This window comes from Larimichthys crocea, chromosome XXIV (genome assembly GCF_000972845.2).
Source record: "Larimichthys crocea isolate SSNF chromosome XXIV, L_crocea_2.0, whole genome shotgun sequence".
Taxonomy (NCBI): Eukaryota; Metazoa; Chordata; class Actinopteri; family Sciaenidae; genus Larimichthys; species Larimichthys crocea.
This window is the reverse complement of record NC_040034.1, coordinates 14,660,607-14,686,370: the sequence shown is the minus strand read 5'-3', so window position 1 is coordinate 14,686,370 and position 25,764 is coordinate 14,660,607. Positions and strand designations below refer to the sequence as shown.

The window sequence follows — 25,764 nt, the reverse complement described above, 5'->3', positions numbered from 1 at the left end:
TACGTTTCATAATTACTGTATTCTGTACAGGAAAGGTAACAAACATGTAACATCAGTGCTTCCATGAACATTTATGATGCAAGTTTGTAATTTCTTTAAAAAAAACATAGGCATCAATTCCTCTTCCTTTAATACAACACATTCCCATCACTTTCCTCTTCCCTTCAAGCTCTGACTCCCAAGTGACTACAATATAGTACACAGTGGAAGGAAAAACTGGCCTGGATATGGTGCTGCCATGTTGTTCTCATTCTCTAAACCACCCTGAAAACAGTGACATTTCCTTCAGGTCCCACAGGACAAGGTGTTATGCAAGTTAAATCTCAAGTAAGAACTGGGACATATAGATACCCACTTTTAAAGAGCTATTACAGGTGATAAGCATTCTTTATTCTCCCAAAAACACATATCTGCTTTGAGATATCGCATCCTGGAACAAGGGGCTTGGAGCTGATCCAAAACCCACCCAGGATCTTAACGTGCCATGTGGTTCTTGTCTCTGCTCCAGGATTTCATGTATACCAAGTTACCGATTGCTCCCTGTGTGCAGGGAAAAGCGTTTTAAAAATACATGCATATGCCAGGTGGAAATGTCAAGGCTAAGAGCAGTCGGTTGTCTCCCTCGGTTAACAGAGGCTATTAAAGGAATTCTCTAGGTTTCTGGGCTTCTTGTCTCTCTTTCAGCAGGGCTGTTCAGGACTTGGTGGCATGCCGGTTGGCGTGGCAATAAACGTGTCTATTGGTATGTGTTTTTGCCCAGTGAGGTGCTTCAGTCTGAGCTCCTCTCTGAACTCATAACTGAGGAGACTTGGCTCATTGGTACAGAGATGAGCATAGGCATCTGCTAAAGCCCTGATATGGGGTATGGTAAGTTCTGTCGGGCGTAGAATGGGGTCCACATCTGCCTTCTCCATCATCTCCTGTGTCAGCTCGATGCGACATGCCTCTGGGAACAACTTTCTGAGGGTGATAAAAATGATACAGTACATGATAAGTATAGATTCCTACACTCAGGTCGCTTTGATAATCTTAATCATGCAAGTTTAATGACATAAAGTTCAAACAGAAAGAAATTATCCCTCAGCAATTATTTCAAATCTGTGAAGTTAATTGAAATCACACAAAGGGCTAGAACTGCTCATGAATTGTTAATTTGTTCCACTGCCATGCTCCATAGTCGAGGGATGTAGATACTGTCAGACACCTCACACCGACACAAACTTCTCAAACGTAGAGAGGGCAGCTATAATTTAAATGTCTAATTTTTTATTTATATTGCTGGATCTCATCCTCAAAAGCTCTCCCACTCCCAGAATATTCAATACAGAGAGGTAGCCATTTCATTTTTAAGACATTTGTCCATCTAAGTTATTCTTTTCTGTTCTTTCTCTGCAGGTTGGTGAGCAATAGCCAATTCCACACACTCTGGAGTACAGATGCTTTTTAGGCGCTTCAGCGCTGGTGCCTCCTCTCCAATTTGGTGCTGCTGCTGCCAACTCAGTGCAATTACATCAAATATGTTGCCTCGTCTTCCTATGCAACCTCAATGACTCATAATTGCTGCTCTCTTTCACAGAGCCAGTGCTCTTTTGTTATCCGGGCCTACATACGCTTTTCTAACAGGCACAGGGGGTGATGGGCAGCATGCACATTCATGTGGGCGTGTGGGTTTAAACAAGAAGTGTGCTTCTGATGTTCTTCAGACTTCAGTTTCTGAAAGCCTTGAAAGTTGTTTCATTGTCAGAGTGGAGTGTGTGACCAAGAAAAGCAAATCAAAAAACGTTCTAATTAATGATGACATGTCGACATGGCTGTCAGAAAAACTGAGAGTAGAAAATGTTGAGAGAGACATGAGGGTGAGATTTAAAAGATTTTAAAGTATAAAAGAGAGAGAGAGGAAAGAGAAGTAGCTGCTTTAAAAGCTACATCACGTTGTATAATTGTGCTTACTCTACTCCTTTATGGCAGTGCTTCCTGCGGAACTGGAAAATATTCCTGACGACTTTTTCCACCAGCTTGAAGGGTTGCTGGATCTGGGGCTGAACCAGAGGGGTGAAGTTGACTACTCCAACATCCACCTACACAAACACACGCAGGAGGAGGAATACAAACAGCAGGGGGTTAGCAAAGACCTTCAAACTAGATTGCATTAGTCATGGGCGAGGAGGAAGGAGAATGCAAAGTGTGGAGAGATAAATTCTAGAGAGAAAGGTTTCCTGACAAATGGCGAGAGCGATACAAAGCTGGACAATGGGAGGGAGAGAAAGAGGTGGCCGGATCAACACACTGGGATAAAAGAAAAGAGGAAAGGCAGAAAATAAGATGACGCAGCATGGCTGGCTGGCGAGCCGGTTCCAGTTGCCACAGTAACACCTGTGCGATGGACCATAGAAACTGAGCCTGTCTCTATCTTTTCTGTCTCTCTTCCTGTCAGTGCATCACTGCTGAATTTCTTAATACCTACGAGCCTGAGTCACTGTAGCACTCGTCTCCTCGTCCCACTGTCTTTGGCAATCCAGCTCTTCCCTTTCCACCGTTGGTGCAACCAGTGGAGCATGATATAGATCCAGTGGTGGGTGTGTTAAGCTTTCCTGCATTATGAGAAATATGCAGAATGTTTGCTATTCACCAGTTATTACTGATTACTTTCAGCCAACAGTTTAAACTGTTTATATTTTACCTTTTAACTAACTACTTCAACTGTTCATTTCCTTTAGCTCATTATTTCAACTGTTTATCTGTGTTTTTATTTAATTAGACAATTCATGCTTTACATTGAGCTAACAGTTGTAGCTAACCTTTTTGCTTGCTTGCTAGTTGTTGCACACACGTTTTCTATTCTAAATTTAATTGAGAATAATTACTTGGATTAATAAGTTAGAATTAAATGTATTTTTTAGCTTTTCAAACTTATTATTTTTCTAATTTCTTCCAACTAATGCAGGCCTATACACAAGGGTAAAAGGATTTCTGGTAGAAAATTATTGCACTACAGTAGAGCACTGGTGGTAGTGGTAACTTTGGATCCAGTTCTTCACTAGCTGCTGTCTCCTGATCCTTTCTGTGTCGGCCCTAAGCTGACATGACACACTACTGAAGTAATCGTGCCAGACTCAGCAGAGCCTAACTCTTGCTCTCAGATTGCTCCCTCTTTAACACAAGCACACATACATCTAGCACTTTTTTTTTTTTTTTTGCTTGTTCTACCATAAAGGATAATCAACTCATGATAGCATCAGAAGAACCAAAATACATTAATGAATCTCTGGATCGGTGTTTTAGTGGCACAAAGGGGACAATCATCTTTTAAGGGCATTTCACATGATGTCATTCAGTCCTGCAAGATATAGCTTGAAGGGCTACAGCACAGTCAGAGAGACTACTTTGCTGTGTGTGGAACAATGGCACAGCCAGGCAGCGGGCAGCAGAGCGGAGCAGTCGCTTGTTTCCATAGTTGGTCATAGTTTTAATTCTCCAGTGAGGGAGCACAGAGAGAAGGACTGTACTCTGACTGTCAATGGGGCATCAGTAGCATTAATCTTAATAATATTACATTTCATTGCCCTTAAGTGCTTTTTCCTTTTCTAAAACTCTTTGTGTAGCACAAAATAATAAAAGTAGCTCATGTCTCAGATCGGAACATGGAGTAGGTTGTTTTTGCTGAAGAACACACAAGCTGTAATGTGTAAAAACAGAGAAGACAGATGTTGCATGCTATACGTGTGCAGGTATGTAAACGAGAGGAGACAAGTTGTAAAGGAAGGAACCGTGCAGGTGTATGAATGGGAATATTACACAGCATGTTAACTTAACAAGTCAAGCATGCAAAATACACCCACCCGCAGACATGCTCCCCCTCTTATACATACAAACACATACACAGAGGTAAAATAAAAGGACATTAATGCTGCTCAGACTATATGCCCTGTGGAGCTCCTCCATTCCCAATGCTTATATTTCTGGATTGTGTGACTCACTCTCATTCACAGCTGTCTTTTTTGCTTTTCTGTGCTAGGGGGCTGGCGTTGATAATTAGGGGAGGAAAACTAAAGTGGTCCAAGGACGCACGAAGGATATCTAATGAGCTGTTTAGATTCCCCTTTTCTGTGAACAAGTAGGTGGAGCGCTCGGGAGCACTTGTAAACCGCAGCACTATCTCTTATCAGATCTATAGATCCCCCGTTGTTGAGATGCCTGGCTCCTGCTTCCTGCCGCAGTGGCATTTAATGGGACGGCAGTGGTGGAGACTGTTAGTCTCAACAGCCCCGAAGGCTAGGTGCAATAATAGTGCAGAGAAAGCTACAAACTCCTGGGTTCAGCATTCAGTGATTTGACGTAGGCGAAGAGAGGTTATAAGTTGTAGCTGTAAGTGCACGTACTGTACAGCTATTAAGTAAATCTCATGTTTAATTTTAATGCCAATTTTTGTCATGTTTAACACAGCCGAACATTGAGTCATGACTTCATGGTTTATTTGTGTCGGTAATGGCCTTGGCTTCCTGATATGTTCATAATTAATACACTACCCCTTTTAGTTCAGATGATGCATTTTAAATACAAAGGCCAGTGTGGCAGGTGTTGTCAAGGGCACTGAGAGCTGTGGCTGCATCATTAAGTTTGCATTACAAGAGTCAATTCCTCCACTGGTCACATCAGACAGGATCTAAGGATCTTGGTCATGGTTTTATATCTAGATTTTAAAATGTCTCTATCAGTGCTTTGGTGATGCAAGATCAGACCACCATCTGTTAGGAATAAGCAATAAAAAGGAATGCCTTTAATTTCACTCTCTGCTGGAATAATTAGGCCATTTATATTCCACACTTCATGATTTAAGAGAGGAGCAAGGGGAAAAGTCGATATTGGGACTATACAGGCGGCGGCATTTCAGCCATCAGCTTGTCCAAGTCACTTTGCTTCTATGATTTATGTGTGGCCTTGCAACAGGGCTTCACTAGGTAGCACCACTGGAATATATCCTGCTCCCTGTCGTTAATCCTTCCCCCTGATAACCTCAACATGCAAGGAAACTCCATCTTAAATCATGCGCCGCCACCTGGACCCTCAACTGAGGTGCTATGAACATGCCTTCACCCCCAGCCCTCGCGCCGAAACCTTTAAAATACTTTGCGTCTGCAGGGAGGTTCTGAACTGGGGTAGCAGACTGACTTATTGACCCTATCTGACAAGCTTAATATCTCTCCCTTGCTCTGGTTCTTCTATCTCTCACCCCTCGCCTGTTTTTCTTTACATGGCTGGCAGTATCAGGATCATACATATAGGGCAGACAGAGAGGGAAAAGACTCTGCCTGTAATCATCTTGTATTCTTAAGCAAACCATTGTACATTGTAAGGAAAAACAAGTGAATCATTACCACTAATTTGGCCTTGGATTAGATTATTACGTAAGGATATGTACTCAAGCTCTTGCTCCAACTCTCAATCCAGCAAGAACGATGACTTTAAAAGACTTTGAACCTGCGAAAAAAACAACACCTTGCATTTCTACTGCAAAAAAAAGAAGCTTTTATAATGCTGATTCCTCTGTTGGAAAGGGCAAAAAATACGAGAGATCTCTATCTAAAAGTCACACATCTGCTTCTGTCCACAACTCTAAAACCTTTTCTGACACTTAAGTACAATAGTGCCACATCCACATTAACATACCCGTGAGTTACCATATTTCATGTGTTTGACCTTCTAAAACCTCAGCAGGGAACGCTATTACTCCAGCTTTGCCCCTTGGTTCTCCAGCTTCCCATTTCCCCATTTCCACCTCTGATGTCTCTTTCTTGGTCAGTTCTTGCCCAATGGCGTGTGAGCAGTAATTTGTCATGTCCCTCTAAGCGTAACCAAGACGAGTTGGCAGGGGCCCTGGGGCACCAGCCACTGTGCTACCTGAACCCCCAACACTTGCGCTTACATAATGGCAGGCAGGTTCTGAGAAAGAGCAGGGGGGATGGAAAGAAAGCTATATACAGCCAGGGAATACAAGAGAGAAAAGCTCACAAAGATCCTGCAACAAAAGGGAGAAGAGCTGCATTAATCATGACGATACCTTAAGAAGACAACCTCCATTACATCACTGGAGGGAGACAGCATCTCAGAGAGGAGAAGGCAGCAGTCACGGCTGCTCAATATACTAGGCTGATGTTGCTTGAGGGGTTTGGGGAGGAAGGGCTTTGGCTTCCTGTGCAGCCCAGTGTACTTCCCATGAAATTGCCCATGGCATGCACGCAGGACATTCAAGCAAGACTGTAGCCCTGCTCTTTGACAAGATCAGCTCCTTGGAGACACGCTTCCATCATACAAAAGCTTGAACTTTGTGCAAATATGTGACATTTTGTGGACCAGCAGAAAAGCAAATGGGGACAACATGGGAAAATAGTTTTGATGGGATATGTAAAAATATCAGAAATGCCATGCTATATTTGTTCACGCGGGAGTCAATCTTCAATCAGATGAGCTGACCCATTGATCAAGTCAATGCAGGTAGTGTTGCAACATGTCACAAGTGTTTTGTTTACACATATTATGTATGGTGAAACTAGATCCCTGTTTTGCAACAAGATTGCATTGACTGACATTACAGCTATCACACAACACCTTGCATTTATGCTGTGAACAAACCGCCTTTGCGAGACGATGAGCACGAAAACCAATTACGCAACGGGAGGACATAAAAGAGAGAAAATGCAAATTGAACGATAAAAGACCCTTGTGTGGGCAAAAAGAAGCATGGCTGGTCCGGCTGTGCCTCAGAGCTATGCTGCATAAAGGCTGGAGAGCTCTGCTGTGAGGTGATAAAATAAAGGGGAACATGCTTATAATAGCCCGCAATATCTTCACACATCACAGCGTCACACATCTGCACTCACCGGTTGTATGTTAACTGGGTTTTGCTCTTCTCTCCTTCCATCCACACCCACTAATCTATTTATTTATTTATCTTACTCCCCACAGAACAACACCAGCATCAGCACTTAGGATCTCATCGCTTACAAGAAGACAGGTCACACGCACCATAATGTCGTGTGTTTGTAGAAAAAAACTGGAAACTCTCTTCCTGCTACAGTGGTTTCCCACAAGGAGTTCTGGGAATGTCGCGCTGAAGGTCGACATCAACATCACACTGGAGTTAATGTGGTGAGCAACATCCCTGCATGTTGGCCAGTTCTCATTTCAAGAAAAGGGTCTCTTAGGGGTAGTTTAAAGGGAAAACAATGGTGGCTGGAGAGGAGGACCGGGCCATATTAAACAAACAGATCAATAACTTAACAAATCAATTGCTACCAACCTATCTACACGTAATAGCTACACATCACTGTTGGTCAATGTCTGGTTGTTACACTGTAAGTGGAGGGATAGGGCAAATTATTTCCCACAGCTTGCCTGTTTTTGCTGATTTGCCCATGCAGCAAAATAATACACATTTGCGTTTCCAAGGGTATCAGCCCTATTAGTCCTATCTGATTTTTTTCCCCCCTCTCTCTCTCTCATTTTGTCCTTTTTGTCATTCATGAATCAAGACCGTCCTAGCCACTCCCACCCTTGTTTTATGTCCTCTACTGAGAGGAGAGGAAAGACAGGCTAAGACAGGGCAGCAGCTGTGAGTTTTAGGTTCCTGCTGACTGATGCCTGATGAAGATGATGCCCCAGGGAGGGTCAGTTTTGGCATGGTAGAGTACACATGCTCCTCTGGCCTCTGGACTATAAACACATAAACAAAGCTTTGTTGAACACAATTCTGATCATCTGATCTTTCTTCTGTTTTAATTAGATTACCCTTCCCAGTTGTGCAGTGGGGCTATGTTTGGAAATCTTATCTTGGCTTTGCATCTTGGCAATCCTTTATCTTTTAACAACAGCGGCATTACGTTATGATTACTAAGCAGCTCAACGCAGGAATGGGTTGGATTTTATTTTTAAATGGTTATGTAAGTTTACATTACAAAACAAGAAGATAGTTTTCTCTGCTAGAAGAGATAGATAACGCTGCATTTGAGCAACAAATACCATTGTGCAAAGCGTCATAAGTCATATCATACTTCCTTCTCATCATTTGATGTGATGAGGAAGTTGTTACATTTTGCAATTTCACACATTTTTGATATTTATTAAGTATTACTACAACATTAGCTGACTGTTGAATCTGGGAGGTTTAGCAACATACATAGGTAAAATAAATTAAATTCAAACACTTTGCTATCCAAATCCCAAACCTGTCATAGAGACCATTTATTTGGGAGAAGGCAGTTCTGATAAAAGCTGTTCAGAGAAGTCTGAGTATTTCCTTACTTAGTGTAACATGGATGTTATTTCTGGAGATACATTTTCACTGAAATGTATACAATTGACATTCACCTCCAGAAATAACAGGACGCTGGGCAGATAAAACCAAAGCTTTCTGCAGGGACACCTGGAGAGGTGGGTGAACAGGACTTTTGTGGCTTTAAAAAAATAAAGTGCTCTTAAGACATGTCAGCTAATGTTTACATTTAGCTATCTGACCCCGTCATTACCATAGTAACTATTTCTTTGGGAGGGATTGTTCCAATAAAGGCTGTTCAGAGAAGTCTGAGGATTTAGGTTGATACATTACATTTTGATTGTTCACAGTGGAATAAGTCAGATTTCTATGAAGGTAAATGATGTTAGGATAGTACTTTTACAGTACATTTATTGATCCCTAAAAGGGAAATTGGGTAGAGCTGCCAGCCATTTGCTCGCGCCAGCCATGTTTTAAGAAAAGAAAAAGTGCAGTTACAGGCAAAGACAATCACAAACACATACAACATTATACAGTGGATTGGTTTGATGAGATCGCCAATGTTTCATTGAGGTTTAACAACATAAATAGTTAACACTATGTGTAGCATATGCATATTTTTTTTTTTTTGTAGTTTTTTGTAGTTGTAGTAGTTTGTAGACTCTTGCAGCTTCTAAAAGAAAAAGTGCTTTTAGACCTGTAATGTTAGAAATGATTTAGTTAATTCACACCCAACTGAAATGATGTTAAACAGATTGGCAATGATAAGAAACGAGTAAGCTAGCTAACTCAGAGTGACAGGAGTAACGGTTCTTCCGTTGGTCGTCATGGAGGCAGCAGGTGACGGTTGTAACAGTAGCAGTTGGTAACGTTTCACTGAGGTTTAGCAACATAGAGAGTTAACAATATTGTGTTTTTGTAGTTTAGATGAACAGACCCTCGCAGCTTTTTATTTTTTTTTAATGTGCGTGTATAAATATGTGTGTTACGCTAATTATTTAGTTAATTGGCAACAATAAGAAACGAGTAAGCTAGCTAAGTCAAAGTAACACAAGAGTAACGGTTAGTCCGTTGGTCGTTGTCATGTTGTGACGGTTGGAGCGGTTGACAACGTTTCAGTGAGGTTTAGCCGTTTATAAAGTTGTTGTTGTGAGGGAGAGACTGCCATTCTCCAGCACACACACACACACACACACACACACCGGCGAGGAGGGGGAAGAGGAAGAGAGAGAGAGAGAGAGAGAGAGAGAGAGAGAGAGGGAGAGGGATGGAGAGGGAGAGACAGCCGGAGCGCTACGGTTATTTCTCCCGGGCTCCGGCTGAGGCTGTGTGGTCTTACAGAGCGGGGATGTCCGCTGACACTCTGTTGCTAAGGAAATGGACGGCTTGAACGGCTCCGTGGTCCGGGCTGATATCTCGTCCTCGCCCCCTCGTCAGCCCACCGTCTCTCTTCAGTGTGTGTGTTTACAGGAATCACTGCGAACAACGTGACGCGTCAGCTCTGCACCAGCCGGGGTAAGGGATTATTTCAACATCGCTGTTTTTTTATTTTTTTGTTGTTGCAGTTTTTTAACCCTGCTTTGGATCATAAAACAACAGCAAAAAAAAAAAAAAAAATAGACTGGAGATTATTTAATATAAAGCTGGGACGACCTATTTGTTTGTTTAGAAGGACCACAATGCGCCGGCAAGTCAGACAAATTAATAATAAAAACAGAACTAGTGCATTCATAAAGTTTAATTCTAGCAGCTGACTAAATTAAATAAAGTAAATGTCACCTAGAGATAATGTTGTGTGTCTGCTAAAAAGGTAGAATCAGTTTATCAGGCGAACAGCACTTGCATCAAAGTGGTAGGATATACAGTATATATATATATATATATATATATATTTATGTATGTATATGTATGAGTAGGGTGAGGACACTGCAGCTTTAAGTCCACATAGCAATTGAGCATTGCAAATACCACAAACTCATTTCTCCCTCTCCAGTAACAGCTCTATGGGGGCTCCGGTGAGGAGAAGGAGAAGGCAGCACATAGCAGATGAATACATGCACAACAACCCCTGGTTGTTTTGCTTACCTACAGTACAGTCACACCACAGCCAGCTCTCTTAGCGCTCACGCTTCATGCTGCCCCCTTTGTTTCCAGCCAGAAAAGTCTGTGCTTGTGTGAGGTGAAAGAAAAGAGGTAGAGCGAGGGCACCCACTCAGTTCAATTTCATTTCCGTCTGTCTCTCTCTTTTTTTCCCTCCTCCTTCTCCACCTCCTTCAGTCCGGCGGAGCCGCAGCTGAAGAGCTGAGGAAAACTGGAGATTTTGACTGGCAGCTGGTACACCACCAACCAAGGGAGGGGAGACAGAGAGACAGAGAGAGAGAGAGAGGGAGAGGCAGCTGGGCAGCGGGGTCGACGAGCCTGGCTGGCGCTGGGTGAATGCTGCCTGACGAGGGCGAGGGCTGAGGAGGCGGTGGCAGGAGCAGGAGCGGCGTCAACTTGAAGGAGACAAAAAAAACAAAGGAGCATGGCATCCACGGGCATGCAGATATTTGGATTTGTCCTAGCACTGTTGGGCATCATGGGTGCCATGGTCGCCACTTTGCTGCCCAACTGGAAGGTCAGCGCAGATGTGGGCTCCAACATCATCACAGCCATTTCCCAGATGCAGGGTCTGTGGATGGACTGCACGTGGTACAGCACAGGCATGTTCAGTTGCACACTTAAATATTCGGTGCTTTCACTACCTGCGTACTTGCAGACTGCCCGCACCACTATGGTGCTCTGCTGTGTACTGGCTGCCATGGGCCTCTGCCTCGCATCCCTGGGACTAAAATGCACACGTTGGGGAGGTGGACGGCGCTCCAAGCGGCACGCTGCGATCGCCAGCGGCGGCTGCTTCGTCGCTGCAGGCTTTCTGTGTCTGGTGCCTGCTTCCTGGTTCACCAACGAGGTCATCACCAACTTCCTGGACTCCAGTGTGCCCGAGAGCAATAAGTTTGAGCCTGGGGGTGCCGTGTACGTGGCCTTTGTTTCCGCGGGATTCCTGTTCATGGGAGGGTGCATCTTCTGTATGTCCTGCTCGGGGAAGAGACACGGACCCCAGGATCTGGTCCTGCTCCCTCCCCCTGATAAATTGCTGCTCCAGCAGCAGCAACAGCAACAGCTGCTTCAGCAGCAGCAGGAGCTCCAGCACCAGTACTGCTCTCTCTCCCCATTAGACAATAAGACTGGCTACAGCCTGCAGGACTATGTGTAATAAAGCAGCGCTGTGCGCGCTACGGCTAAAGGGAGACGAGCCTTGAGGGGAAACCATCGCGGCTTATGCTACACACTGGGCTCTACTCCAGATGGAGGTGGAGGAGAGAAAAAAAATGAGAAAAGGAGGGCAATAACTTTGAATGCATTTTTCTCTTCTCCTCTATCTCGCTCTTCTGCCCTTTTCTGTTTTTGCAAGCACAAGCAGTGGAGGTATTCCCTAAGCAGCGCCTTGGAACAAACAGTGTGAATGTGTAAGGAGCCAGGATAAGGTGCTGCAGCATCGAGGAGGCAGCCGCTAACCAAATGCAGACATCCTTCATCAGTAAATCACAGAAAGAGTTCCCCGGGGAGTGGATTAAGCAAATAAGAAGCCTTCCGTGTAGATTTTTTTTTTCTCCCCTCGCCAAAGGTTTGAATTGAAAGAAAAAAAAAAAAGCAATCATTTAGCTGCTATTTACAATCGTTTCTAACCCTCCCCAGTTGACAGAATAGGCAATATAAACGTCCGAGAGCAGTAGGTGGAAACCCTTTTCATAGCAAGCCATTGTAGTTCTTTCGTATACTTATCCACTAGAATGCTACGTGGAGTTGATTCAAATAAATGGTCATATTTTTGTTAGCTACTAGAATGATGTTGATATTTTTGCCTCTAAAAAGCATGCCGTGTGGAGCCTGTCTGTGTATTAATACAGTGGAATGCCTGGTAGAAGACTGAGACATAGCCACAAAATGCCTGTGCCTGAAAAGCTGTAGAAACATTACCCCGCTGTAACTGTTCAAAGAGGACTGTCAGGAGGAGTAGATGTGGGCTGCTGGGCTGGATTTGAGGCAAAATGCAGACAAACAGTTGCCTGCCTCTCTCTCTTTCTCTGTCTCTCTCTTTCTGCAGGTTGACATATGAGAGAGATGGGAGAGAAATTTATAGAAAGACATTCAATCCTTCAGCAGAGTGGGCTATCTGATATGCTGTTTTAATATTTCCACACAGATAAAAACATGCCGCCTGTAAGTAGCAGCCACCCCATCCCAATCCATCTATCCATTCCTGCACACCCACACACACACTTACTCATGCTTTTGTGCGTCTATGCGTACACAGTAAACACTCTCAGACACGCCGGCTCTTTGCATGTGCGCTTCCACTTGTGTCATCCTCCTCCACACTGCCATGGAAACCAAATTCACCATTCAGATATCTTTATTGTCTGAGGAGAATGTGCGTGTCAATCAGTGATTTCAAGTTGTTCGGTGCTTTAATCAACAACCTCTGCTTCATGCCACTTATGCGCTAATCCCCGTTATTAGCTGGCGGCATGAAGCAGCATCTCTGTTACGCGGCGAGAGGTTTGCCGTGGTGTCTATACCATGCAAGCAGTCGTGCAGGGATGGACGGATGTTTAATGGTGCAGTGGCAGAGAGGGGGGGGAGAAAAAAGAAAAAAAAGACAACGAAGCAGAAAAAGGGGAAGCATCTCGAGTCATGGTCGGCCGGGTAAGCTGTGTGGCATGCAGCTAAAAAAGGTTTGAGTCATTCTCCATATGTGACTTGTTTTCCAAGTGCGTCAGCAGTGCGCATACGCTACCACCCTGCACCTGGTCTCGGTGTCTTAAATTGCAGCCACTTCACTATGTCACCATTCCTCTTTCCCCTACCTGTCACCCCCCTCACTCCCACCTCCACACTCCTTCTTGTCCTGCTCGTGTCACACACCACACGGATGGTGATCGCTGACAAGAGAAAGCTGATGCATGTTGAAAGCATGGCCCGCTCCAACACATGCACGCACATAAACAAAACTCCCACCTACTCATATGTCTGTAGCACTGTTCCGCTTTTCATGCAGTCATATCTCTGAGTGTGTGGACTCTTCTATGGGGGGGGTGGGAGGATATTAGAGGAATATTGTTTTCGTGTTTGAGACAGGCCTTGGCAGTGATGTATGGAACTGCATATTCTCTCAATCTCTCCCATAAACATGCAGCTTCCTGGGGGAGAGCAGATGGCTGAGCCCAGCTCGCCACCTGCAGGCGGCTGCCGGCACACCACGGGCATCTCTGTGGGCACCACTGCCGGCCCTGGCAGCCCTTTAGGGGCCAGATTTTTTTACCCCACCCTGACTGAACCATCTTGCCCAGCACAGACAGAACTGGCCTCCTGACAATAACTCACTGCCCAGGCACCATAACCAATGCAATAAACAAAGTAAAGAATGTGCCATGTCATCAACTAATACCGACACGTTATGCGTTTCGAGAATGTGCCAAATCGTCTCATGAGGACACGTTTTAATACTATCTGGAGTTCTTTCTGTTTATTTTTTTATTGCGTTGTTTGTACATGAATTATACATTATGGATTTGTGATTTGTTCTGCCAGACTAAGTCTCAAGTCAACTAGATGCTTGTGTACAGTCCAGTGCAGCTTTTCGAGGGTTATTTTAAATCCTCTTTATTCCTCATTTCCAAAAAAGCACATCAAGACTTCGCTTGGCAACGAGAGTTTCATTGGAAAGACACGAGTGTCATGTTTTCTAGATGAAAAAAAAAAAGTATTTGTATTAGGAATTCTGGTTCACTGTAAGTCTGTGACATCTGTACACAAGTATCTAGGCTGTTTAAGGTGTTTGTTTTTACTGAGGGATCAGGACTCCCTCTGATTGTTTCAATATAAAATACAATGCCATGTTCATACCATATCTTCTTTATAAGAAGACGAATCAATGCACCTTTGCTTGTGTTACTTTACTTGACAACGGTTTGTTTCAAATGACTGAGCATTCCAAGCTCTCTGGACCAGTACCAATACATAACACAACTGGCACTCTGGAAAAAACAAACTACAAACAAAAAAAGGGAACGATTTCTGTCTGAAAATATTTAGCAGGGAAAAAAACAAGCTAGAGACTTCTCTTTTTTTTGTGGCTGTGCAGCTTGATCATCAGCACGCAATTTCATTAGCTTATAAATGGCCAGAGTGCAAAGTGACTAGGTCCTAAAAGTCTAAAGAGTTACGACTCTTCTGCATATACTGTAACAAGACATCGAGTTTATCATTTTGATAATCGCAGCTTATTTTTGTGGATGCTTTAGCACTTCTTACATTGCCGGAGCATATTTGTGATGATGAACAGTACACAAGTTCTGATACAGTTGTCTCAATGTGCTTGTGCAAGTAGTTCTATTTTTTACCAATAAAACTATTTTGTGAAAGCAACATACCTACCATATATAGTCTGTGTGCTTTTATGGATGTGGCTGATAAGGATGGAGACAGAATTCGTCCTCCTGCCAAATCTACAGATTGTTGGATAGCACAGGCTGTGCCGAGTGTAGGCAGGCATGCTGCTCTATGCAGCACTCAGGAATACAGCAGTATCAGTCCGACTAAAATACGCATCCATAAAACATTACTATGTGCAAATGGGTTTTGAAGAAGGAATTCTTCCTTCAATTATTCCTCACTAAGATGATGGCATGGGCTAACGCAGCATGTCTCAGGGGCTGCCTTCCGGCTTCATCAGGGACGACTTTGAAAAAGAAAATTCTGGCATTGCAGATTTAATAAAATGCATTAAAAGATCATGAAAATGCAGATCATCACTTAAAATTTGTCTCACATGAGCCTTTCCTCATGTCACGACGTCAGCAAATTATTTCAGCACTACTCACTATGTAAATAGCATACAATGTTTTTAAAGATATTTTTGGGCTTTTCGAGCTTTAACAAATAGAGACAGCTGAAGAGTGATAGGAAAGTAGGGAGAGAGAGAGACAGGCAATGACATGCAGCAAAGGGCAGCAGGTCAGCAGCTAACCGGCGCCTATACAGTGGGTTCAGTACTGAGGCTGAACTTTTACAAGCCAGGAAGGATGCAGGGTATTTTATTCAACACAACAGTGTGCAAAAGTGTCAGAGAAACCACTGGAGGTGCTGACCGGTGGCCAAGAAGCCACACGACTGGTTAATGGTAGATGGAGTGTACTTATATAGCGTCTTTTTGCGTCCAGATGGTTAATGGAACGGGCATTATCTCAGTCTGCAAGTGTTTCTGACACAGAGTCGTGAGTTTCCTGACAACATGTAGAGCAGCTGCCGATAATCAAATCAAATCAGAGTTGACCACAAAAGAAAGATAATACATAACAGTAGGAGATTGTGTATGACAGACAATCACATGAGAGCCAAACAGATGTCAGCCGCAATTTCTCACTAAGATGAATAACCCTGATGCATCTGCAATAAGCATGTATTAGATAGATTACTACAGATAGAGCTGTAGTATGCTGGCTGATGAGTAACAACAAGTTGGTAGACGCGGTATCTCCATTAAATCGTTCAACAGAGAGCACAGACGATCGATTAGTCAATACAGAATAATCGATCTGCTTAACCGGGTGGGTTAGCTGCTTTTCTTCTTCTTACATGATTATAATGTGAATGTCTCTGAGTTCTGGACTGCAAAAACAATTTGCTTTGACATCACTTGAAGCTTCAGGGAATTCTGATCATCATTTGAAGTTTTTAGCATTCTCCCAAATGATGAATCGGCCGATTAAACAATAATAAAAAAATTAAACAGTAATAAAATCATCATTAGTTGCAGTCCTACTGACAATTTTGAACAATTTTAATAACTAAATTCAAGTGGTTATTTTGCCGATGTGTTGGTATTCAACAATTTAAACTCTCAAATATCTGTATCAGTCAAGCTTTAATCTATGATATTAAAAAAATGGACACATGCAAATGCATTAATGAGAAATGATAAGAATGGTAAGAAAGACCCCATCCTGCAAATCTGTTTCATTAAACTGACTTTTTATGGTTCGACATAAAACTAAAATAAACAAGAAGAATGGCCAAAAACTGAAACCAACATCTTTGGATGCAGAACTCTTTGAATGACAATGTCTTTAGGAGCAAATCAGAATATCGTACAGCATGTTCCTCAATTTAATTTAATATTGGGATCATATAATATATTCTGTACACTTTAATTGGAGTGCTTATTAAATAGTTTCCTTCCAAATGCATCTGGAGCTCTCATTACAGCTGATTGGAGCATCACTAACGCTGGCTTCTGAGTGAGAATGTGCTTTCCCGAAACAAACATGGATTATTCACGTCTCTCTCTCTCTCTCTCTCTCTTATTCTCCCACTCTTCTTGGTTACGCAACAAGAGTGCAGATCAAATAACTACTCCTCTCGTGGGGAAACGCTAATAAGATCTGCTCCACTGTGTATTTAACCTACATTTTCCATCAAAGGTTTTCACCCCGAGTTGCCGCTATGACAGATCAGGAATGTGAGCTTAGATGAGGGGAGGTGAGCTCTTGTCAGTTTGAGGCAGGGGTTAACGATGCGTCAGGATCTTCTCTTTGAACTTCGCTGACACGTGGAAAAAAAATTAATTCATAGATTTCCTGATTGACCCTCTTGACCGTCAAATAACCTTTCCAAAGATCAACCCCAGAAGAAGAAACCCGTGGAAGACAATGAGGCGATGACGGCGCACAGTAGTGTGTTAACACTCTCCACCGTTCATGCTGGCAGACACAAAAGAGTGAGACAGATATCGGAGCGTGTTAAAGAGCCGTGATGCCATCGCTCACCAGAACTCCATTAGCGATCACCACATTGCTCAAAAGACAGTGACCGCCTAAATCGCTCCTGTATGTCACCATGCTTAATGTGTGCCTCTTTGTTTTGGACATCCGTTATGCTCGTGAAGGTTCATATTGGAGATATAATGCGGTCATCAATGCTGAGGGAGAATGACCTTCCTTTGTTGGAGTAGCTCTCCTCTGGTACCCCGTGTTCGTGTGAGGCTGAGGGAATAATAGCAACGACCTTGGCTGGGCAGTTAACTGCTGAGAAAGGCAGTAAAAGCTGAGGGAGATGACAAAAGGAGCAGCTTGTAGGAAAACAATACAGTCTGACAGCTCAAAGGAGGCCCTTTAATATTTCAGCCCGGGACGCGTGGCTGGGAGGATTCGTAAGCTGAAGGTGAGGGAGGCTAAACGGTTGAAAGGTGTGGACACAGGAGGGGTTTTTCTGCAATCTATATCTAGTCACTGTAGAGCTTATTGTTTTGTGTTACATGAGATAATATTAGTGGGAGCAGAGAAACACAATAAAGATCTATGGTAGAGGTATACTTCTACACATTGTCAGCTTTTTTTTTTTTTTGTTGAAACAATCAGGATGAAAACACCCACTAAATCCAACCTACAGCCTCAATCCCTCTAAAAAAATGTCTGAAATTAAGTCATGAAATCACGGTGCATGAAGTTGAAATGAGAGCGTTCATATAACCCTTCCAGTTAATAGCTTATAGATTGATGCCTCCCATCGTGGGGGAGGCTTTTTCTTCCCTCCCACCGACTTCATTAGCTGTCAGCGTATGAAAGCGCAGCTAGCGATTTACTTGTTTGAGGCTGACCTTCTTTCCTCGCGATGGCTGTAGCATTATTCCTCAAAATACCTGCATATTCTCTTGGCATGTTCACTGACTAAACAGAGCTGTATTTGCTTAACTCTGCTGACTCTGAGCGAAAGGCGGCACAGTTTCTTGTTAGGAGGAGCAATAGATCTCTAGTGGATGATAAGCCAACTCTGCCAACCTCTGCATTTTGTTTAAAAGGGAAGGAGAGGAGGAGGAGGAGGTGAGCAGAGTATTTTTAGTCTTTCTTTACCTTGGGTCTGTGATGTATTGAGACCAAGCCTTCAGGCGTTTACCACACTGGCACGAGTCATTGAAATAACTTTCCCCGATACTCTTGATACCGCGTTTGACCCCGTTTGCGAGATAGGAATAGGGCCTAGATGAATTGTGTGCCGGTAAAATGTGCAGCGGGGAGGTGAGAAAGCGGCGCAGTCGCTCTGAGTTGATTCTCGCTCTTACTGTTGAGGCGAGAGCTGGGCCACTTCAGGTCACAGAGAAGATATCCATCACCGAGCATGCCACTGCATCACAATGGACTGAGGTGGGTCACATTTAACACTGAAACACCGCCTCCAAATTCAAAGAATATTATTATTCTGATGTTTGGAACAGCTGACACTTAAGACATTAAAAACATCACTTTGCTAAAGGATCTAGGTATTGGCTGGATTTTTACAGCACAAGTGCAAACGTTCCCTGACAACTGCCAGCCGTAATGAATGTTCAATGCCGCATCAACAAATTTAATTTAGGCTCTGTTCATCTGGCCTGTGCTCTTGGACGACGATTGTGTACAAGGCGAACATCTGTAGGGCTCTCCTCCTGTGAGGCTCAGTTAGTTGGTGGGTGATGGCTGATGCAGCCATTACTCAGAGCAGGGCTGATGACTGGCCCAGACAACCATCTGCTGGAGGTACGCCTCACTATCCTTTCAAATCCATCTCTGTCATGAATCTGTCTTCTAGCACTCTGTACTCGTGTGGAGGATGCGCTGCTGTTTCCACATCCTTTTTCCTTTTTTGTTTCATTTCACATCCAGAACCATACACACCTTTACTTCCTTTCCATTCACTTAGTCTCAATCGGCACCTCTTCTTTCCTTTATTCTTTTATCTCACTGCGATTGTTGTCAGTTTCCAATGTTTCCTCTCCATCCGTTTTTCACTTTTAGTGTCTTCCTCCACCTAGTTATCACTCCACTTTTCCCTCAGTTCCAGTTTTATTTCTCTGCCTAATTTTCTTTTTACTGCTTTTTCACCTCGAATAATCTAATATTTCCATCTCCCACTATCCCCTTCTCAGTGCCTCATGTTTTATAATGAGTAACACACTTGTCCTGTAGAGCTTTGTAGGAGCTTACTTGACGTATAGATCTGCCTGTGACGGGCAGAAGTTGATTTTAATTACATTCTGCTGAGGAGCGAGTCAACACGGACTCTCTACTCTTTGCAAATCAGCTATTTTCTATGTGAAGAGGCAGTGAAGATGAAACCGAATGAATGTTGAAGACGCAGATGCTTGATGGCGGTATGCACTCTAAAACTCCTTGACCCCCTGACCAGAATACAAATTAGAAACGTGTATCATAACTAAAGCAACAGCGGGAAATCAGTTTGTATTCTCAGTTTACTTCCTTAAGCGTATTTTTCACTGTATTTGTACAGCTGCGAATGACAGAAGCAATTTAAAGATCACTCATTCGGTCTGTCCATGTGAGAATTAACAGGAGGAGAGTGACTAATATGGAAAAGGAGGCAGGTGTGATCTGCAGCGGGACAGACATAGGGCATTCGGAGCCTGGGGGAACACCATCAAAGCAGCCAATCACTGCACTCAGAAACCTTCAAGGACAATCTCAGTCAGTCCAGAGGCCAGAAGAACAAGACAGACAGATTAAACAGCAAGGATAAGAACCTATCTGCCCACCCCACATCAATATAGGCCCCAGCAGCTGCTAATGTAAAATGGATTCAACATTTCCCATCTCATTATCCCATTACCCTGCACGGGCCAGATCCTATAGGTTCAATTCAACCTTTCCCTTCCCCTTCCCCCCGGCTTTTAGGTGGAGCCATTTTTCTCATCCTGGTTATTTCTGAAAGGTTCAGTAATTTCGTTGCCTTTTTTTCCCGTGGCTTGCTGTATGTTTTTTTTCACAGTATTTAAACCACTTCAGATGTTTTTTCACACCCCACTAACTGCCAATGTCTAACATAGCACCTGCTGTCGCTGTATTTTACTTACTGTAGCGTAGGCGAGTTCCCTTCGAACTAAAACCGTTGACCAGCTTCTGTTCATATATTCATAAATACCATATCAATGCATCACTGTGCTGACCTGTTCCAGGAGAGCGATGACTCACTCGCTCACTCGCTCACTCACAGCAGAACAAAAAGCCTCAGGTTCAGACCACAACAAAGACATGCAGGAAGCAGACAAAAAGATAGGCAGCAAGTTTCGCTTCATTAACACAATCAGTGTTCCCAAAGCTTCAGTGGGAACGAGATAAGGATGCAGAGGGAGAGACCTTTGATATATGGCAGCATCACTCTCAGTATAATCAACTCCTTGCCCACGGACGGGGGTATTCATCCATTATCATTTTTATAAGTTTCTTCTGCTTTTTCTGGGGAGCACCATTAGGGTTGCAAATGGGTGGACATTTTCCGGTATCGGAAACTTTCCATGGAAATTTATGTGAATTAACTGAAATTGGGGGTAATTTAGTAATTAGGGGTAAGATAGCAACATGATGAGATTATTCTATCTGTAGCTTATTTAGCATCTAACTTATCAGCTAGCCATCTACTGTATGAATACATTTTCACGTGCTATTTGCAAGTTAAACATTAATACCGTACATCAAATATATTGACCCTATAATATCATCAAAACTTATTTCACTGGTGTACTTGCATGAAATCTGGTTGTTTTAGTCAAGATTATGCTAAAATACCCTTAGAAGCTGTGAGAAGCATCAATACCCAAGATAGTATCCATTTGAATGGAGTGCATTGATGCACTGACTATTTATATATATATATATATATATATTTTTTTTCTGTATTATCTATACCTCTGTTTGTATTCAGATGACAGATAGACAGATAGTTTAGATAGTCTAGTTAGATAAAGTTTTAGTTTTATAGATAGTGCTTTAGTTAGAAGCCTATATTCGTTTGTGTCACAACCTCAACCCCCCTCCTACCAACCTTTGACGCTGCTGTAAATCAACCAGGACATTTTTATTGTTCATGCACATTCGGCGTAATTACTCTGGTGTGCACCAGTAAACAATGCAGAGCCATAGAGGTTTTTTTTATTTTTATGAATTATACTACATGACATACTAGTTAAAAGGGGTCTGCACAATGCAGGGAGTATGATAGCATTAATACACTCTATGTGCTCCATGATCTTTTATAGGACACCAGCAGCAGGAGGCCTGCTCATCAAACAGCCATCATCTCTCTTAATGATATCAATTCGACCAAGTGCCCATTAAAACATTTACTGGGGATAGATGGCCTGTGTGAGCGTGTGGGAGGCGCTGATTCATCTGCAGTGCATGCGCACACGAACGCAGCGAGTCCCCTCTGTTGACGTTTACATACTGTGTACAGGCAGATGTGTGTTCATTTGCAGCACATGTAGAAATCCATTAAGTTACAGGTTGACATGCACACAAAAACAAGACACTCAAGGGGGAGAAAAAATGCACAGAAAGGAATCTGAGTGTGATGAAATAATCATTGGGAGCCATCTCTTCTAAGAGAATGAACAATCAGCACTGGTCCCATTCACTCTGATGTATTTTAACCCACACAGGAGATTAAATATTTACCAACAGTGGGTCTCCTAAACATCCACGACATCTTCAAGGGACCAACAGTCCATTTCTGACATCAACCTAACACCTATCCTTTAATCCAGGAAAAGAAAAACATGTTTTCATTTGTACAAAGATGCAAGAGAGCCCCCAGAGTCTTTCAAAAGAGTTGTGCGTCTGTAATCTCAACACAGAGCTGTCTATTAGCCAACACTGATATTTCAAAATCTTCGGCAGTACTTTTATTTTTTAATATGCCCCCTAGCCCTGCTATAAATCCTTTGCTCTCATGTTATGTAAGAATGAACGTATTTTTTTCCGCCACTGATACGTGCACATGGGCTGGAAGACGCAAAGAGAGAGAGAGAGAGAAATTGGTCCTAAAAAAGAACTAGGCCCCTCATTACAAGGCACACTGCGATCGTGCCACATCTCAAATACCCACCAGGCATCATTACAACCTAGAAAGGGGTCCACAGACAGAACAGAGGCAACACTGATTCAACACAGTCTTAATGAAGCCTTAAAGCGAAAGAAAAGTGAGGGAGGGATGAGTGATGGTGACATGATGAGGGACTCAGATGGGACCAGACGAGGAGCCGACATTAGAAGATGTGAGGAGGTTCGTTGGTTATCCTACAGCAGAGTAAGACCTGTGAAATAGTAATGTGTCCATCTGCCAGTGCCGTCCTCACAGACACTGTTTCAATACTTTCATATCATAGCATCATTTTGCTAAACGGGTGAGGAATATCTTGTCATCTCGCTGCAAAAGTTAGCATTAAATTAAATTCAAATGATCCACCACATGTCAAACGGACACCCAATTAATAAAACTGGTCTCGGGAATTTAATAAGGGACCATTTCTTTTGGTCAAATACACTTTAACGCACTGCCTGATTTGTTTTTGACATAGTAGTACTAAATGTGGAGATATAAAGTATTATCATCAGAGTTAAGTCCTACCTCTGGTTTAGGGACGAAGGCCCGTCCAGGGATGGTGAAGCAGTTGCGGACTGTGCAGAGATACTGAGCCATAACAGACAGACGACTCCTCTGTTTGCTGCCTGTGCTGGCTGTCAACCTCTGGATAAAGGAGACAAATAATTGATGCATATCGTCTTATGTGTTTATGTGTCATTAAGAGAAAAACAAAGTTAAGCAAACATCATTAAATACTGCTCTGAATGATCTGACTGGCCTAAATAAGAAAAACACTCCAGATTTCTTTATTTTAGATGCAAATTGGGATTAATTATAGATCAAGGAATCAATATTTAATGATAACAATAAAATAAGGCATTCATTGCACAATATTTTTTTAAATACGAGGTGATGCAGCAGTGTTCACCCACCTCTGCAACCTCTTTCTGGAAAGTGAGCGTGAGTTGGGTGCGTCCGTAGGCGAACGGCCCCGTTTTGTTGGCCATGTTCTCCAGCCACTTAATGATGAGCGGGGTAGAAACGTTGAAAGGGAGATTCCCTATGACGTGAAGGTTTGGTGGACCTGCAGACACACAGACACACACACACACACACACACACACACACACACACCCACATATATATAAGTTCAGTGGATTTACTACACATGTGACCACTGTAACAGCTTTCATACTTTCATAATCTCACCTTCCTCCCACGGCTTAGAGATGTTGACTGGGAATCCTCGGTCCATTCTGTAGGTGAGTATGTCACCGTGGACAATCCTCATCCTTCCTGGTGCTGCCTCAGACAACAGCTGTGCAAACAAATTGACGGTAATGTCATATTAACGAGAAATTAAAAAGGTGTTTATAAAGGTGGCTGGCAGTTGAAAAATAATTATCTGGATTCATGAAACGGAGAAGTGAAGCTAACCCATTATCATTGTGGTTGCTCAGTTTACCTTGAGCCCTGGGATGAAGCGTGTATCTTTCTCCACCACTAGCACGTCCGCTGCACCGGCATTGAGGATGGAACGTGTAAGTCCCCCGGGACCAGGACCCACCTCGCACACATGGGCATCTCTCAAACTCCCTGCCTGACGCACTATTTTGTCTGAAAATATGGAGATAGACGACCCACTCGAATGAGTTTCATCAGTATTTTCGCATAAAATCTGTGAATTGCATACTTACTTTCAACTCATGCATCATATAAATTGCACAATACCATCCAACTAAATGTCTTTATCAGTGTCTTAGGTATCTAAATTGAGATGAATAGTGTGTGATGTTGCAATACCTGTCTGCCTTGGTGTGATGAAGATGAGGTACATTAATCTAACAAGTCACCTTGTCCAAGGACAGGAGAGCAGATTAGACCTGCACTGCATCACTGATAATTATATTAAGGCTCAAGCTCTGCAATGGCTGCAAACAATTGACTCAGTCCATTCACATTAGCAGCAGGAGACATGCTGAAACTCAACCATAAGAAAAAGCCTGCCAGTTCCAATGCATTAAAACACAGCTACGTGAAGCTGTGCACTGACAAAACACGCCGCCGTGCTCTGCACTGTACACACAGTAACAAAGAGTGGGAGCTAGAAGGTGTTGGTGCACTGCAGATAGGAGCGAAACAAAGAGGAAGAGAGAGTGAGGCGGACTAACCTGTGAGCCTCAAGTCCAACAGAAAGTTCTGGGAAAGCTGTTTCTCAGCTCGCAGGTTGTACAGCTTTATAAGCTCACCCACAGTGGGCAAGGGAGGCAGACGGAAAGATGCCAGTTTCCCTGAGGCTGCCATCGATCAGGTGAAACACTGTGAAAAACAAGGTGAGAGAAAATATGACTGATCAGCCTCCTCAGTGGTGAAATGATTCAGAAGCAGAGAGGTATACATTTATTTAAAACTAAAAACAAATACTTAAAAGGTTAATGTGTAATCATATTCTTAAATTGTTAGGAAAAGTAAGTCCTGAGTGACCTTTTGAACTGAATGTGTGTACGGTTGTTATTTTTTATTTACAGTTGTCGGGCCAAGTGATTGAACAGGTTTTATTTTACCCTTTAAATAAACAGTGTGAGTCTGACTCCCTGCCTCTTCTAGCACATTTTTAATCAATAGCAATGGCTTCTTCATCAGGTCATGGGATTGATTTCCAATGTCTAGCCTTAAGCTGAGGTGTTACCAGTACTACAGGGCAGATTATGTTGATCTTAGTGTGTCTTATTATAAGATCTAGTGCACCATCTAGTGGTGTTATAACAGAAAACTAAATGGCCAATATAAAAGACACAAAACACATGCCCACACGCTTTGAAAACACGTCCTAATATGGGAATTTCAGCTAAAGGTGTTTCGGTTTAACGAGTGACCATGTTAACCGGTGTCCTTATTTGATAAGTTTTCTTTCTCATCATTGTTACAATGTCAAAAAACATACCTGCTTCGTCTTCGGTGTTTTATTTGACAGCTACAGTCTATTCCTGCTTCAACAGCTGTCGTAACTACGGCAACCTTAGAGATCTTAGGCTAACGGTCACCAGTTAACATGGTCACTCGTTAAACCGTAACACAGGCACCAATCAAGTCAAATTAGCAGTAAATAAATGAGCAGAAATTAGATTTATCTCTATAACACATGAGTAAAATGAACTGCAGTATACTTTAACAATATCTGAGCTCCGGGTCGGGATGACATTGACATGTAAAGCAGTTATTTAAAGCGGGATAATTCACTTTAAACTCATGTTGACATGACACGGAGATGTGACACTTGTTAGCATTTACAGCTAACGTTAGCTTTTAGTCCAAATGCCTTGAGCGGAGCCCGCAGTAAAAGGCTCTGAATGCAGACGGAACACAACAATAGTTCGTACAAACCGAGAAAAAGATGAGAACAAACTACAAATAACACAACGAGCACACAGAGAGAAAATACTCAAGGGTTTACCCACGTTTTTCACTGGGATCGTTTTGCTACCTTACATATCCGCATTAGTCATTGAAGTATCCAATCAGATCGCGAGATTGGTGAC

General features: G+C 42.9%; 2 protein-coding genes across 3 annotated transcripts; one reads left to right on the top strand and one right to left on the bottom strand.

Moving 5' to 3' along the window:
* On the bottom strand, positions 1–25,764 carry tfb1m (transcription factor B1, mitochondrial). 2 transcript variants are annotated; one of them, XM_010731266.3, is made up of 8 exons: positions 25,684–25,764; positions 24,397–24,544; positions 23,691–23,842; positions 23,435–23,543; positions 23,158–23,309; positions 22,769–22,888; positions 1,951–2,078; positions 1–960 (listed from the first exon to the last, which is right to left on the bottom strand). In XM_010731266.3, the coding sequence occupies exons 2-8, from the start codon at positions 24,527–24,529 to the stop codon at positions 681–683; spliced, it is 1,074 nt and encodes a 357-aa protein (XP_010729568.2). In that variant the 5' UTR covers positions 24,530–24,544; positions 25,684–25,764; the 3' UTR covers positions 1–680. The 2 variants fall into 2 exon arrangements, with proteins under 2 accessions (XP_010729568.2, XP_027130481.1); XM_027274680.1 differs by lacking the exon at positions 25,684–25,764 and adding an exon at positions 25,170–25,305.
* On the top strand, positions 9,496–14,748 carry LOC104919288 (claudin-20). Its single transcript, XM_010731265.3, has 2 exons — positions 9,496–9,784; positions 10,547–14,748. The coding sequence occupies exon 2, from the start codon at positions 10,794–10,796 to the stop codon at positions 11,523–11,525; it is 732 nt and encodes a 243-aa protein (XP_010729567.1). The 5' UTR covers positions 9,496–9,784; positions 10,547–10,793; the 3' UTR covers positions 11,526–14,748.